This window comes from Rhipicephalus microplus, chromosome X (assembly GCF_043290135.1).
Source record: "Rhipicephalus microplus isolate Deutch F79 chromosome X, USDA_Rmic, whole genome shotgun sequence".
NCBI lineage: Eukaryota > Metazoa > Arthropoda > Arachnida > Ixodida > Ixodidae > Rhipicephalus > Rhipicephalus microplus.
Window position 1 is genome coordinate 8346584 of NC_134710.1, and position 15691 is coordinate 8362274.

The 15691-nt window shown below is 43.0% G+C and overlaps 1 protein-coding gene across 3 annotated transcripts in view; it reads left to right on the top strand.

The window, feature by feature from the left end:
* The window catches only part of LOC119175641 (WW domain-containing adapter protein with coiled-coil), a 239138-nt gene that overhangs the window by 181720 nt on the left and 41727 nt on the right, over positions 1–15691 (top strand). For all 3 annotated transcript variants that reach the window (XM_037426555.2, XM_037426557.2, XM_037426556.2), the window contains 2 exons: positions 3656–3836; positions 4789–4966. In XM_037426555.2, coding sequence (XP_037282452.1) covers positions 3656–3836; positions 4789–4966 — 359 coding nt within the window. The remainder of the gene's footprint in view (positions 1–3655; positions 3837–4788; positions 4967–15691) is intronic.

Sequence of the window (15691 nt, forward strand, 5' to 3'; positions counted from 1 at the left end):
CGAGCATCGGCTATGTAGACGACGACGGAAAGCCAGCTACCGTAAAGAAGCCGGCCGTACCTGTCGTCGACCTCCTACCCATTACACACTCCAGGCATGGCTTTGGTCAAGAAAAGTTGGCTTGCCAGCTCTTCACTGATTTTGGAAGGTCATAACGCTGGCAATCCGAGGCGTGGCCGTCATCCACTACGACACTTGTCGGTGGTGCTGCAGCCTCTTAAAGTGGTTTGGAGACTCGCAGCAGCAGGCCCTCTTTAAAGGCTGGGCAGTAATGGGACATAAAGCAAGTGTCGGGTACTTACTACGGGCACCTACTGTGCCTGTAACTCTACAGGATTATGACCTTGTCGGTGTATATGAGTGAGGCATGAAAGCAAAGGGGGCCTACACTGACTGCAACAAGGATAATGATGATGCGTTTATGCACGTTTGTACCAGCAGTCCTGGACAGAGTGCGGCTAAAGTCTGGACTTGGAGAAAATCCAGTCGATTAACGAGTAAAAACATTCCACTGTACCCTTGACTTTGAGGCAAACGTTGGCTAGCTCAGGTTAAGATAACTGGTTAGGGAACTTGATAATATTTTTTCCAGTTGGGTAGTTCAAATATGTATTTCTTAGGTATATTGATATTCATAGTGTGCTATGTGTTTTGTTCTATATTTAATGTGTGAATACATCTAGGGGTGTGCAAATATTTTAAATTTCGAGTATTTTTTGCCTAGGGCTTGTTATGCAATTCGATTTGTACTAGAATTTTCACTTTTTGAACTGTTCTAACTTCCCAAAGACAAATGCATTCAACACTTAATTGAAAGTGATGCCTTCAGATTTTCAGTATATATACTTCACCTCATCGCATTCTTTTATTGTGGCAAAGCTGCCTTTCAAGTTATGCTGTGGTCCATTTTTAAAAAGACATACAGTGAACATCTGTTTTAAATGATCCCTTAAAGAATTCAGTATGTTTCACCTCATTACACTTTTGTATTGTGCTAAAGCTGCCGTACAGTCTCCATGGTCGCCAATGTATTGACTCAATAAAACACTGCTATCAACATCGAGATGATAGGTGTGCCAGAGGTTGGGGCTTCATTAATGCCCTTTTGGAAATGAAATTTGAACAGGAAGTGCAAAAAATTCAATGCCAAAGATTTTTAGCATCTAAAACCTGAAATGTTCCTGTATGTTGATGTCTGCGAAGCAGATGCCATTTCTAACTTGAAGGGAGCACGACCTCGTCTGCCACATCAGTCGCGCTTTTAAAGAAGTTTAAAGAGGAGGAGAGGAAGTAGTATTTTTGCCTTTCACGTGTTAAGTGTTGTTGGTAACATTTTGTCTGCACCAAATCATGTATTAATTAATACATTGCGGCCTCTTCATTGCCTTATGCTTGATAAGACAACTGTGAAATAACACCCCATCAGCACTTGATCAACCTACCCAGCAAAAAGAAACACACTCATATTGCTATATCTCATAAGAATATACTTAAGGATCCTCTCCAACTTTTCTCCCTGCACTTTGCTTTGAACTGTTCAAAAAATATTCTAGAAATATACAAGAAATATTTTATCTGATTTGTACTCACACTTCAATATTCGAATTAGCTTCGAAATTTTGTTCTTCGCACAGCTCTAATTAAGTCATGTTTGTTAGGTTGCCCTGCACCCTCTCATTCTATATTTCAAACGCATGCCCCTGAGATCAGTGACAACATTGTCGAGATTGCCAGGAAGGACTTCCTTGTCGAATCACTGATCTCAGAGGTTGCAGAGTTGGATTTGGAATATTTGGTGGCAGCAGCTGAAAATCTAGAAATGACCTAGAGCAAACATTTTAGTTTTTTATAATGCACAATGAGAACACGATAAGCAGATACTAGTGCAGAAGGAAGTCATCTTTGTGCAAAATCTTCTTACTCATGGCACTTTTGCCGTGATAGTATGGTACAGTTAAATGCTGCAATCACGAAACTGGCTAGGAATCAGAAAAATTTTGTTGTTGCAACAGTTTTGTCAACTCAAAATGACGCAGTAAATATAGGGAAATGGTCAGCAAAATGGAAAGTTAGCTTTATTGTGGACCCTTGATACCTAGTAAATGTATGGATCTTCATTATGCAGCAAGTACTCCACATTAAAATCATCTTGTGTTCTGGCAAGCATCTGAATCATCCAACACATCCTGTTAGTCTTCTGCTCCTCATGGCTTGTGCCCTGTTCTTCAGTGTCATTGGTTCCATACACACTGCCTGCGATGGCCTCGTTATCAGCTCTTCATGAATGACCACGTGTTGATCACTGTGATTGACACCGATGCTCTTTGGGACCTTATAGTTGAGGGAACAAAGTGTGCCCCATGCGATGGTCAATGACGGAGTGGCACAAGACATTTCAGGACTGCGCAAGGTGTTATTTTTTGTTCTTTTTCAATACTATCTGCAGAAATACAAATAAATATGCTTGCATGCAGATGTTGAAAGGCTAACTTATGTGGAGAGAGGTGACTATGGAATGAGGTGATGCTAGACAACCTAGTGAAGTTCATTGGACATAAGATTTAAGAGGGATTGTTCACATCACTGGCATTCATCTATATTGGAATACCTGCAGGCTCATTATTGTTTTAAAAAATAAACAAAAATACTGGGAGAAGTTCATGAGTTCACTTGTGTCACGAAAAACCAACTAATGCTTTGCCACGTAGCACGAGCAATGCAGCAGCACCTCAGTTCAGGTTTTCTTTGTCTCTGTTTATAGAAGCATTGTGTAAAACATTTGTTGGTTTTTTTTACTATTTCTAGGTCATTTATCTTCAAAAAATATATTATTGTTTTTCTTTGTTTTGAATGTTTTTGTTTGTCGTGCTTTTATTGCACTGTTTACCAGCCGGTCACCAAAATAACACAATTTTCATTTTTATTCATTCCAAGTTATTTTTGTTGCTCTACAACTTGCATTTTTGCAAAGAGCATTTCATTGTGCATAATTTAGTGGGCGGCAATGCATGCTGCATTACTTTTCAAACTGGTAAAATCTGTCTTCCCAAGGCATAAAAATAACCACTTTGGGTGAAAACAATTTGCAGAACAATGTAAAAGTGAGAATTCTACTTAGGGCTTCAAAGTTCTTAAAAATTATTTACAATGGTGCTTTTGGCTCCACGTAATCAGCGTAGTACCATGTTTGTTTGTGGCTTCTATTATTTATGCTTTGGCATGTTTTATTTAATCATGAAGGCAAACATTTATGTTGAAGAATTTTTGATAATGCATAATCAGATATGGTCAGAAATTATTGCCTATTTAAAAAGAAGAAATGTAGAAGTGATGCGTCTCACTGCTATGTGGAGATGTAAAGTCCAGACATTCATCAGAATGAGCATTCCTGTAGGTAGCACTGCACAGGCTCTGTGATAGTTATTCGAGCTTATATGGGAACCTTCCCTGAAAAAATGGTATATTGGTGAATTACTGGGACCACGTCATCGAAGTGGTGTGGATGAGAAAAGACTCCAAAGTGAGTGATGCAGTTGAGGAAGTCCTTTCGCCGTCCACTCTCATCAGCATTGTGATAATCGCTGCTTACCAATTAATCTTGTCTCAGTAAAGTACTGAGTGCCGCTGTGCAAAAACATTGAAATGAATGGTGCAGCGGCTCAGGTGGAGTCGACCAACAGGGAGGCTGCCAGTAGTTCATCACCCTACCAGGTGGTGCATCCTGGCCGCAGCCTGCCACCCCTGCAGCAGCAACTGGTGCCAGCTGACAAGCTTCTGGTGGATGTCAACCGACGTGGTGCTTCACCTGGTTCTGACTACAGTGCTCACTCAGCCAGGTTGGTGCCTTAGCACAGCCATGTCAGCAGCCCTTGAGAATTTGTTAGCCCACACTTAGCTAGCATTATATAAATTGAATTAGGAGCAGTCAGGCAGGCTAAGGTGAGGAAACAAGCATGCATTTTACAGTGTATGAGAAGTGTGAACAGCTTGCAAACAAGGGAAGCTTGTTGGCCTGGGATTGTGCTACCAAGTGGCATCTTCACACACAAATTTTTACCAATGTCATACGCATGATTGCATTGCTGGAAACTTATTTATGCAGTTTCCTGCAACATGCATGTGTGCAAATGCTGCAATAGTGTGTGCATCACGGCTTTGTGGGCTCACACTGTCATGCTTCCTATTCTGCACAGTGATGTCACTGTCCAACTCAGCGTCCTGGAACCAAAACACAAAATAATGTGATATGGAATTATTTGCAGAGGCTATAGAAATCTTTCAGCGTGTGTCATGCTTGCTCAAGCAGTGAGACATGTTTGAAAAACAATGAAGGCAGTAGACACAAATTCAAAGTCTCACCTCTTTCTGATGAATCCTGTGCCACAAGGTAGTGGCCATTATTATGCAGGCTACTGCAAGACTTTTCTGTTTCCATCAGGCATTTTAATCACCAGTATAGCAAGCACGTTCCAAGTTTTGTGACACCAGAAGTGGTGCGTAGAATTCGATGCGTGATGGCAGCCTCAACTGGATCCAACTGTCGACCTGTGGTAGTGATGATATTTGATAGTGGTATATATGACTCAGCCACTCTGGCCAGCTGCACTTGCCTTATCTCGCAGGAAGTTTTGCTGTCATCTGTGGACAACGCAGGTTGAGATGTGCGGATGATATGTAATGTCGATTTGTGCGGTGTCCACACTCAGTGCTGCCCACACTCAGTGTTCACTCACCAGCTGCATGTTGGTGATGAGCACTGTTTCTTTCAATGGTCTGTGGGGTGTGCAGGAGAGACAGCCCAACCTCCAGTGTGAGCAGTCTGCACAGCCTCAGCAACGCAGGCTCGCTTGTATCTACAGTGCCCAAGCCCTCAGCTCCCAGCCTCACCCCCTCATTGGTCAACTACTACAACGACTCACTCATTGAACATGTCTCAGGCTGGCAGGCCGACCATGCCGAGCGACAGGTGTGTATTGTATTGAATGCACAAGGGAAGTTGTGTAGTAACTCGCATTCTTTCCCTGCATATGGCGAATTGAAATTTGGCCTTTTATTCTAACTACAAGAGTTGTCCGTAAAATAAGATTCCCGCTGAATTTTCACAATGAAAAACATGTTTATTGGCATTGAATATTACCTTTTTTAGAAAGACGTTCATCATATATTTTCTGCCAAACAGTTTTGTTTGAGCTTACGCAGCTTGAATCACTTTGAATGCTTTCACTGATGGGAGTGTTGTTTTATTTTTGGCGTCATATAGTAGCAGTTGTGCATTTAGGTACGTGTTGTGCATTCATAGTTTTCTTCGTAAACTTTACTCACTTTGGAATGATTGCTTACCAGCGCAGTCCCCCTCCCCCTCCTCCTTTTTTTTGTGCTTAAACGAGCACATGATCTGCACGAGCTCTTAACCACTGTCAAGCCAAAACTGAGTGTCAGACATAAGTCATCAGGGCGGCAACTGTGAGAGACTGAAATGAGCTACATGGCAGTGTAGCCGTATCCGGTGTAACAGCGTTCCTCTCGACTGCAGCACCTTCGGAACCTTGACAACTCTTGTATAATTAGCAACAGATTAGTCATCTTCATTGTTACATTGACATTTCCACTAGAAATGTCCGAGTAATAGAACAGCATGAAAAAACTAGAGTCAGTAACAAAAGAATCCTGTTTTGGTGAGCCTGAGACCTGCTGCATAAACCAAGTCTTCATTGAGTGACTGTGCAGCATGTGTAAAGCCAAAAAAATGCACATTCAACACAGCAGTGATAATCAGTGTGAACACATCTCACCTCGGCAGCTTGCTACCAAAATGTTGGGTGCTGCCTAGAGTGGTATGACAGTCATTCTTTAAGCTACCGGTCTCTGTTGAATGTGCAAGATCAGATGCCTGCTGTGAAAATTAACGAAGTGTGCACTAGACCATGCAAGGCTTGACACAGCAAAACTGAACGATTCTGAAAAGTAATTTGGTTGCTTCTAGATCATCACTAGGCCTTAGCTAGGTGATGCTTGGTTGTTTCTGCTTTAATTCTCAGCACAGAGAAGTCACAGACACGACAAATTCCAGAGAGAGAAACTCGCGCTGAAACCAAGCGTTCTCATGGATCTGCCGGTAGGTCCTCATTGATGAAGGCCTTACATCGCTCTGGGGTATTCTAGCAGCCGTCGTTGCTTTTGTCATTCCCTCATGTTGTGCTGTTGGCTTCTTTTTAGTGGACCAGTGGTGAGTGAGGGTACTTGCCAAATTTCTGTGGCACATAGTCATGATGATACAGTCAAATCTCAATAATTCGAACTTCCCGTTAATATGAACTCACGATGAAGTCCCGTCAAAGCTGTGTGTATTCCAATGGGCGAAAACGCCCGGTAATTCGAACGCCCATGCACTTCCGACAGTTAATTCGAACATACCGTGCTCCGAAATTGCTCTCAAAACCCCGCTCAATCCCACGGGGGCACCTGCGACACCTGTGACACCTCAAGGCTGCCCGTGAAGGAAATTAAAAGGAAAGAAAAGGCTGCGGTGGAATATTTGCTCTCTCTCAAATGCCGATCTGTGATGAGCCCGTGTCACGCTTCTCTCTTTTCTGTTCCTGCCATGTAAAGACCCTTCCTCCTTCCAACGACGCACGCGAACAGAGAAAGGAAAAAAAAAGCCGTCGCTGGGTTGAATTAGTATGTTGTTGAAGGAAAGGAAAAAGGCACTATCTTCTGCAGCCCTTGCAGGAGCACAGCTCTGCGTCTTGAGGAGGGGAAGGGGGTCTCTCACGCGCCGGTGCCAAGCTTCTCCTTTCAACAACGCACACGAAGAGAGCAAAAAAAAAGAAGAAAGAAAAGCTGCCGTGGTGTGTTGGTTTTCTCTCAAATGCCGATCTGCTTCTCTCCGCGTGGAGACGCTCTTCCTTTCTCGTCACGTGCTGGCCATGCTGCGGCTGCGTGGCGAAGAGCGGGAGGCTTCGCTCCGCAGTCGTTGTTGTCGTCGTCTTTAGAAAGTGTCGGCGCTGAACATTTCTGCGCGCAACTTCTCTTGCCAGGAGAATGCTGAAGCCGAAGTAAAAATGCTTTGCAAGCTACGTGCGAAATCGATTGACTCGCTGCAAGGCAAGCGTGTGCAGATGCGCATCACTGATTATCAATTAATAACGGATGTCCTGTGATTTATGAATAAATATGTCTTCTGAAACTTCCCCCTCGTGTGTTAGGTCAATGCACATGCGCCACTGCATGGAGAGCCCTCCGTTTATTTAGCTTTCATTAAGGGGGCAGACTGCTCTTTGGGACCAAAAAGTGACAAAAAAAATAATTTTTTGAAATTGACGCATTTGGTATCTGCAAGTATTTTGCTATCTCTCTGCAAATTTTTACACACGAAGAAGTCAATCTAACTGTCCAGATTCTTGGTGCTGTTAGCGTGAAGAACCTGCAAAAAATAGGGAACCAACTTCGAGGCCTTTTTATAATTTTCCGGCACCTGTGTTAGAAGCTCTGCTACGAATTTATGAGCACTTTTATGAGGATTGCAAAACATGCACACCATGATTGTTTCTTTTTGAAGAAGCTTTGTGTTTTCAGTTTTTTCCATTTTTCTCAAAAAAGTAAATTTACAACTGTTCAATTTTGAGGCCTCAATATCTCTGCAGCTAGAGCAGGTACAACAATAATTCTTTTTGCAATGGAAACCTGTATGTGTGTAGGGTGCAAGTATGGGAGCAGAATTTCGAGAACAAGCCTTTTTAATTAATTACTCATCAAAATTTTAACACAGTTCCAACTGCTTTTGAAAACGGATAGTTCATTTTGCTGTAAAATAATAATAAAGGCTTAAAAAAAAAACTCTTGGATTATTTCAATCTATATTCATTAGTCTATGTTAGGATATTTTAAATATCACTTTTAATTAAGCACATTTTTTTCTATGGCGGCCTTAAACAATAGGGGGTGAACTTAAGTAATCTCAGGAATAAGATGAGTTACAGAAAAACTAATTAAACATTTGAAATCAGCAGAAAAAACTGCATAATTCTGTGCAGTTTCATCAAGATCACTGAAGAAATGAACAAAAAATGTCTAAGAGGAGTCTGCCCCCTTAAGTCAAACTTCTTTTAATTCGAACAAATTTTCGTGCCCTCTCAAGTTCGAGTTATCGAGATTCGCCTGTACTAGCAATTTTCTGATAGGCCATACAAATTTCTGTTACACGTGTTGGTTCAACTGTTGCCTTCCTCATTTTTTAGAGCATTTGCATTTATCCAATTTCTGTGACATATAGTACCTGATGGCCACACAGGGCAGGGCACACAGGATTGGCCTCTCAAATTGTCTTCGATCTCGCAACTTGCAGGTCAGCGGTTACTCACTCGCCGCCATAGTTGCAATAGCCACATAAGCAGTCTTCATTGTCTGTCGAAAAGCTGTTCTTTCACCACTGACTATTTTGGTGAACCGTTGCTAATGAATGATTGAAGAAAGTACGTTTAGATTGTTGTATCCACATGTGGTATTGATTAGGAGAATTGTAAGCCGTTCTCATTACAAGAAGTCGGCCGCAGACTCATTTATACCTTATGTACTCGTGTAAGGGCCGCACTTTTTTTTTTAATATTGCTTGGTGTGGCGCCTTACAGGAATCCGCTGATGACAGCTCATTAAAGGTCTGTACCATTTTCACAACACTAGCAGAGTGAAAGAGTCACGAATGACTAGCCAGGATTGTTTTTGTTAAGGTTCCATTTTGCCCTCACTGTCTTGATCACAGGAAACACTCACCTCGACATCGGCATCCTCCCAGAGAAGGTCATCCTCAGTGCCACTCATGCAGTTTGAAATTTTGGTTCTTTGAAGCTTCTCACGACAATTTCAAATGAAATGGCACGCCACGCCACAAACTTGTTGGAGCAATGCCCGCTTCAGCCGTTCCGTCGGCGTCTTTTCATGATTGCCCCCAGCCATCCATTCCGAATAGCAGTGGTGAAATTTCGCTTTAAATGGTCGTTTGATGCACACGTCTAGCAACTGCAACAGACTCATACGTCCTCCAGGAATAACGGCCAAGTCTGTATGAGTCGTGGCGAGTCTGTTCTTCACGCGTTCCGTCAAGTGGCCCCTAAAACTGTCCAGAACGAGGAGGGCTTTCCGCTGTGGCAGGCCTCCAAGTCTGTTTGCCCAAACAGTCTTCACCCAGTCCACGACAAGTTGCTCGCATATCCAACCCTTTTCTTGGGCACACACAATGGTGCCCTGAGGGAACTTTTCTTTCAGGCGAGTCTTCCTCTTGAACACGACGTACGGTGGAAGTTTCCTGCCCTCTGTTGTCACGCACTGCATCACAGTGCATCTTTGACGTTCTGCACCGGTCATGCGCACAGTCGCACTTTTCGCGCCTTTCAAGTCCACTGTGGTGCTCTCTGGCGCATCGAACCACACAGGAGTCTGGTCTGCATTGCCAATTCAGGAGAGGTAATATTCGTGCTCCCTCCGAAGACCATTCACGAAGCGATGGAATTTTATCACTTTACTTGTGTACTCGCTTAGCAGCTTTTGACAAAGCGTCGTTCGGCGGAGAATGGAGAGCTGATTGCGGTTCATAAACCGCATAGCCCATCCCCGACTTGCCTTGAATTGTGTCTGAGGGATTTTCATGTGGCGAGCGATGTTTATGGCTTTCTCGCGTATCGTATCAGTCGATACGGCGTAGTTGTCCCTTCGAGTATCGATGATATATTCGAGAAGTTGCCTTTCTTTTCTGGATATTTGCACTTCTTCCCGTGAAAGGCTTTTCAGCTTTGGTAGGTAGCAGCGAGGGCATCTTTCTACTTCATTCATTAACGCACACGCTCCTCATCTACATCGTACTTGCGTCCAGTTTCGCACTTGCCATGCTTCTCGGCATATTCAATTACTCGCAGTTTAAATCCTGCAGTGAATGACTTCAAATGCCGACCCATTGTCCCTCAGCTGCACTGGCTCGAAGACATTGATTAGACGAAAATGTGTTGACTCAATGTGAACGATGCGCCTCACAAGATAAAAGTGGCGCCGCCCCGTCTGTCATCAGCATAACGGCTGAAGTGGAAAAACTGAAAGTACCATCTGGCCACAATCGAACTAACTGCACCTTTAAGGTGGGGCTATTTGAATTTTTTGAAATTGTTCTCTCCAAAGTAGAGGTGCGTCCCTTACACGAGGGTGGCCCTTACACGAGTATATACGGTAGCTTACTCTTGCAGATAGCTCTTTATTCATTATTGTCATCGCCATTTTTTTTTTTTTTTCGTCAAATTGTGTGTGGTGACGAAACTGGAAAGTAATGAAAATTGTTTGTATACAACAGATTTCTTTGATGAAAAATTCACGGCAGTCAGTTGCTTGATATACAGTAAAACCTTGTAATTAACCCTTGGCCCTCAGTCCCCAGCAGCTGCAAAGCAACTGTCCAAGGTGGCGGTCAGACCTGTGACGCGGCGGAGAGTGCTAAGAATCCCCTGGGTACGGACAGGCCTCCATTGGAATCTGAACATGGCTACTTTCGACAAAAGAACGCTATCTAGTGAGGCTTGTCTAGCTGTGCTATTCGAGGAATTAGAGGGTGTTAAATGAAATGTAATAGGGCTTAGCAAAGTTACGACGACACGTGAGGCTATACAGTGCTGAAGAATGGATACATCCTATGTTATCGTGGATTAGTTGACAGAAAAGAACTAGGAGTGTGGTTTCTCATACACAAGAATATCGCTGGCAACATAGAAAAATACTATAGCATCAGTGAGAAGATGGCACGTATCATAATTAAGTTTAACAAAAGCTACAAGATAAAGGTGGTACAGGCCTACATTGAGCCATCATGATCATTTGCTTAAACGCTTTTATGAAGACGTAGAGTCAGCCATTAATAAAGTAAAGACACGTACTATTCTTATGGGCGACTTTAATGCCAAAGTAGGCAAGAAACAGGCCGGAGGCCACGCACTGGGGGAATATGGCATCGACTCTAGAAATTCCAAAGAGGAGTTATCAGTAAAGTTCGCAGAACACAATAATTTACAGATTACGAATATCCTCATCGAAAAGCGGGCTAACCTAAAGTGGACGGGGCGAAGTCCTTATGGCGAAACTAAAAATGGAATTGACTTCATTCTGTGTGCACACTCAAGTAATTGGTGCAGTGACCATAAAATGGTAAGAGCTCATATACACCTAGATTTATAAAAGCAAAGACAAAAACTGATATGCAAGAAGTCAATTAATGAACAGGCGGTGAAAAGAAAAATACAGGAATTCAGAGCTTTGCTTCAGAATCGGTTTGAGGCACTAAATGAGATAACCGTTCTTAGCATTGACACAATGAACGGTAATATTACTAGTACCATCAAAGAGTGTGCAATTGATGTTGGAGGTTCAGTCATTAGACGGGAAACTGGCAAACTATCTCAGGAGACGAGAAAATCTTTGTAAGAAACGACAAACGATGAAAGCCTCCAATGCAACCGACAAAATAGAGCTAGTGGAGCTTTCGAAATTAATCAATAGGCGTAAAGTAGCCGACATCGGGAGGTATAACAGGGAAAGAATTGAGCAGGTTGTAAAAAGCAGCAGAAGCCTAAAAGCTGTGAAGGCATACTTGTGCCTAGGCAAAAATCAGATGTATGCATCGAGAAACAAGGAAGACACTGTCATAACCAATATGGATAGAATAGTTGAGATGGCGGAGGAGTTTTACAGAGAGCTGTACAGAAATCAAAAGAACCAGGGTGGTATTGGGAGAAACTATAATAGTCCAAGAGAATTCGACGTCCTACCAGTAACGACAGGGGAAGTAAAGAAAATCCTAGAAGGAATGCAAAGAGGCAAAGCCGCTGGTGAGGATAAAGTAATTACGGACTTCCTGAGAGATTATGGAGAAATTGTGTTAGAAAAATTAGCCACCTTATATTCAAAGTGTTTCTTGACGGGAAGGGTACCAGAATCTTGGAAGAATGCCAGCATCATCTTAATCCATAAGAAAGGAGATGTCAAGGACTTGAAAAATTACAGGCCGATCAGCTTACTTTTCGTTCTAGCAAACTATTTACAAAAATAATAGCTAATAGAATTAAGACGATATTAAGACGAGTTCAATCAGCCAAAAAACCAAGCAGGATTTATATCTAGCTACTCCACAACAGACCAGATTCATACTATCAATCAGGTAATAGAGAAATGTGCTGAATACAAACAAACCCTATACATATCTTTTATAGATTACAAGAAGGCGTTTGACTCAGTCGAGACATCAGCAGTAATGCAGGCACTACAGAATCAGGGCATCAAATCTACAGAGGATCCACAACCACCCTAGTTTTTCATAAAGAAAGCGAAAGAATCGCAATAGTAAAGGGTGTAAGGCAGGGAGACACGATCTCTCCAATGCTATTCACCGCGTGTTTACAGGAGGTATTCAGGACCCTAGACTGGGAACAGTTAGGGATAAGAGTTAATGGAGAGTACCTTAGTAACCTGCGATTCGCTGATTACATTGCCTTGATGAGTAACTCAGGGGACGAATTACAGTTCATGCTTATTGAACTGAACATGGAAAGCAGAAAAGTAAGTCTGAAAATTAATATGCACAAAACTAAAGTACTAATGTGCAACAATCTCGGCAAAAAACAGCACTTTGTGATACGTGGAGAGGCGCTCAAAGTTGTTAAGGAGTATGTCTACTTAGGACCGGTAATAACTACGGAGCCGAACCACGAGATTAAAGTAACTAGAAGAATAAAAATGGGGTGGAGCACATTTGGCGAGCACTCTCAAATCATGACTGGTAGATTGCCACTATCCCTCAAGAGGCAGGTATATAACAGTTGCATCTTGCCAGTACTTACCTATGCATCAGAATCCCGAAGGCTTACAAAGAGTGGTCAGCTTAAATTGAGGACGATGCAGCGAGTGATGGAAACGAAAATAATAGGAGTAACCTTAAGAGACAAAAAGAGAGCAGAGTGGGTCAGGGAACAAACCGAGGTTAAGGATATCATAGTTGAAATTAAAAAGAAATGGACATGGGCCGGACATGGTGGTCATTAACCATTGGTCATTAAGGTTAAGTGACTAGATTCCCAGAGAAGGCAAACGCACGAAGGGAAGACGGAGAGGGTATAACGTGGAAACGGAAAGCACAGGACTGAGTTGACTGGCGAAACATGGGAGAGGCCTTTGATTTGCAGTGGGCGTAATCAGGCTGATGATTATAATAATGATGACGAATTCGAAGTCACATGGGACCGCGGAAAATTTTCTAATTAAGCGGGTTTTCGAATTAACAGAACATACACAAAGTTGGATGCAAAGAACTTGGAAATATTTAAAGTAATCAGGGCTGGTCATTTGCTGTGCCGGCTAGTTTGCAGCTCCAAGGGTTATGTTTTTCCGCGATGCTTTCTCTTAATTTTGCCCCAAACATGGAAAAACGGCGGATCTCGCTGCCACCACCAAAAACAAAAACGCTGTAGTGAACAACTGGAATGCGTGCCATGCAGAAAACAAGACATCTTCACTGCAATACAGTAGACAAGTTGCAAAGAAAGATTTGCTGCAGCGCCATCTGTACATATGTACAAGAAACAGTTAATGTCCGCCATGAGCAGTTTCGTGCATGCCTAGGACCTGGATTACGAAAAATGCTCACATGGAAATAAGGAAATGAAACGCCTATCTCGCGTTCATACCACTTTTCACTCGCACAAGCAACATGTTCTCCCGCATTTTTTTTTTTTTTTTCAATTTGTTTTCATGCACAATGGCGGCTCAGCCCAACGTTGCTTGAACACTTCAGGGCTTTTTCCAGCGGTGCTGGCATTTATGCAACTCGTCAGTAGTGATGCATGGACAGCATGTAACCTGCTTGTTACTGCATCAGCACTTCATGATGCATGTTTTGGCTGAAAAACAAGCTCCTTAAAGCTTTCAAACTTCAAGTAGGCATTGCAAGCAAGAACTCTGCCAGCAGTGCAAGTGTGCAAGTTGCTGGAGCAACCAGCAATCGGAGGTTGGCATATATTGAGAATTTCGCCGGACTATCTTTTATTATTTTGTTTTCAATCCCAGAAAGATTGGGTAAACAACAACGCGCTGACATTGCGAGAAATATGCAATAAGCTGCCCGCGCCTCATTGCTATGTTACAGTGAAGCACATCTTGTTCCCCGCAGGCAAACGTATCGTTTATGAGTCCCTTTTTTTTTCTTTTTTTTTCTTTTTTTTTTTTGAGCTGGAAGAAGCGAGGCTGGGGTGCTTCAGCTGCCACTCAGTGGTATCTCTATGTTGCATGCCCTGGTGGCTTTTAATGGCCATCGTTTTCGTGGATTTGCAGCAAAATTAGAATCTGGAGTCAACACATGGCACTTAAAGTTCTCGAATTAACCATACTGGGGCTCACCGCGCTTCGATTCGCTCAGACTTCTATTCAAAAGTACTGGACCGCGGAAATATTTCGATAAGTGGGATTTTGAAATAACTGAGTTTGAATTAAGGAGGTTTTACTGTAGTATAACGCAAGTGGCTTTTACGTGACATCAAGTACAGTTGAAACCCTTTATAAGGAGCATGCTCTGGGCAGCAATTTCGGTCTTTTATATGAGCTGTCTCTTATAAGTAGGGTACCATGTATGCATTTTTCTATCAATCCGTATTTTAGGCACAATCTTATACCCAATTGCCTCCTATATCAAGGTCTCTTATGAAAATGCCAAAACACTGTAAATTAAGCAGATTTTGCACATTTTAATGCCCTTGCATCTCTGAGCTGAACTGGTCTTTGCAAAAAGACAGGAAACAATGAGCAGCTGAGCCTGCAGTTACTTCGAAAGGCAGCTGGGCTGAGCGAGTGCGCAACGGCGGGGCAGAGGGGATGACAGGTAAGCTGCCAGAGCATGATAGAATCGCACAGCTAGAGCAAGAAAACGCGAGACTTACAAAATCGAATGAGAGGCTATTAGCTGAGTTAAAGGAAATAAAAATTCTTCTCACTAAGCTAACCAGCGCGCAATCTTCACAGCCAATGCCTCAGCCAGTTGATGTTTCTGTGGCTGAAAACGTGGGGGACTCGATAACCGCGAAAAAGAGGGCAGTCATGGCAGAACACGTGGAAGCCAACCAAACGACCATGTCAGATATGAAAAAGGTGTTTGACACGCTCAGCAAAATAGTAGCCAATCTTAGCGAGCAGATGGGTAGGCTACAATCAAGCGTGGCGGCACTGGAAGAGCATATGACTTTGCGCATTACAAAGGTCGAAGCATATCTGCACAACACAGCAAGGCCTCCTCATGCACCAAGCTCACCCCTTCGGCCACCAATACTAGTGGTACCAAACCTGTCGACAGGTGCAGCATCAGGCTCTGGCCGCCCATGTAATAACCATGATGGCAGCGCTATGTGAAGCATTTCGTATCTGGCAATGGAACTGTAGAGGTTACCTTAAAAAGAAGGCAACCCTGCAGCAGTATATCAGGAGCAGCCAAGAAAAGCCTCATATTATATTATTACAAGAGACCCTTTCACCGCAAGCAACGTTGCCTGGATTCTGGCCTGTAATAGGGGATACTGAAGGGAGGGGAGTCTGCACCTTCGTATGCAACAAACTAACTCACGTAACCCATGACCTCAAGATAGAAGCAGGCCGATTGGAACACGTCTTGGTAGAGATCGTG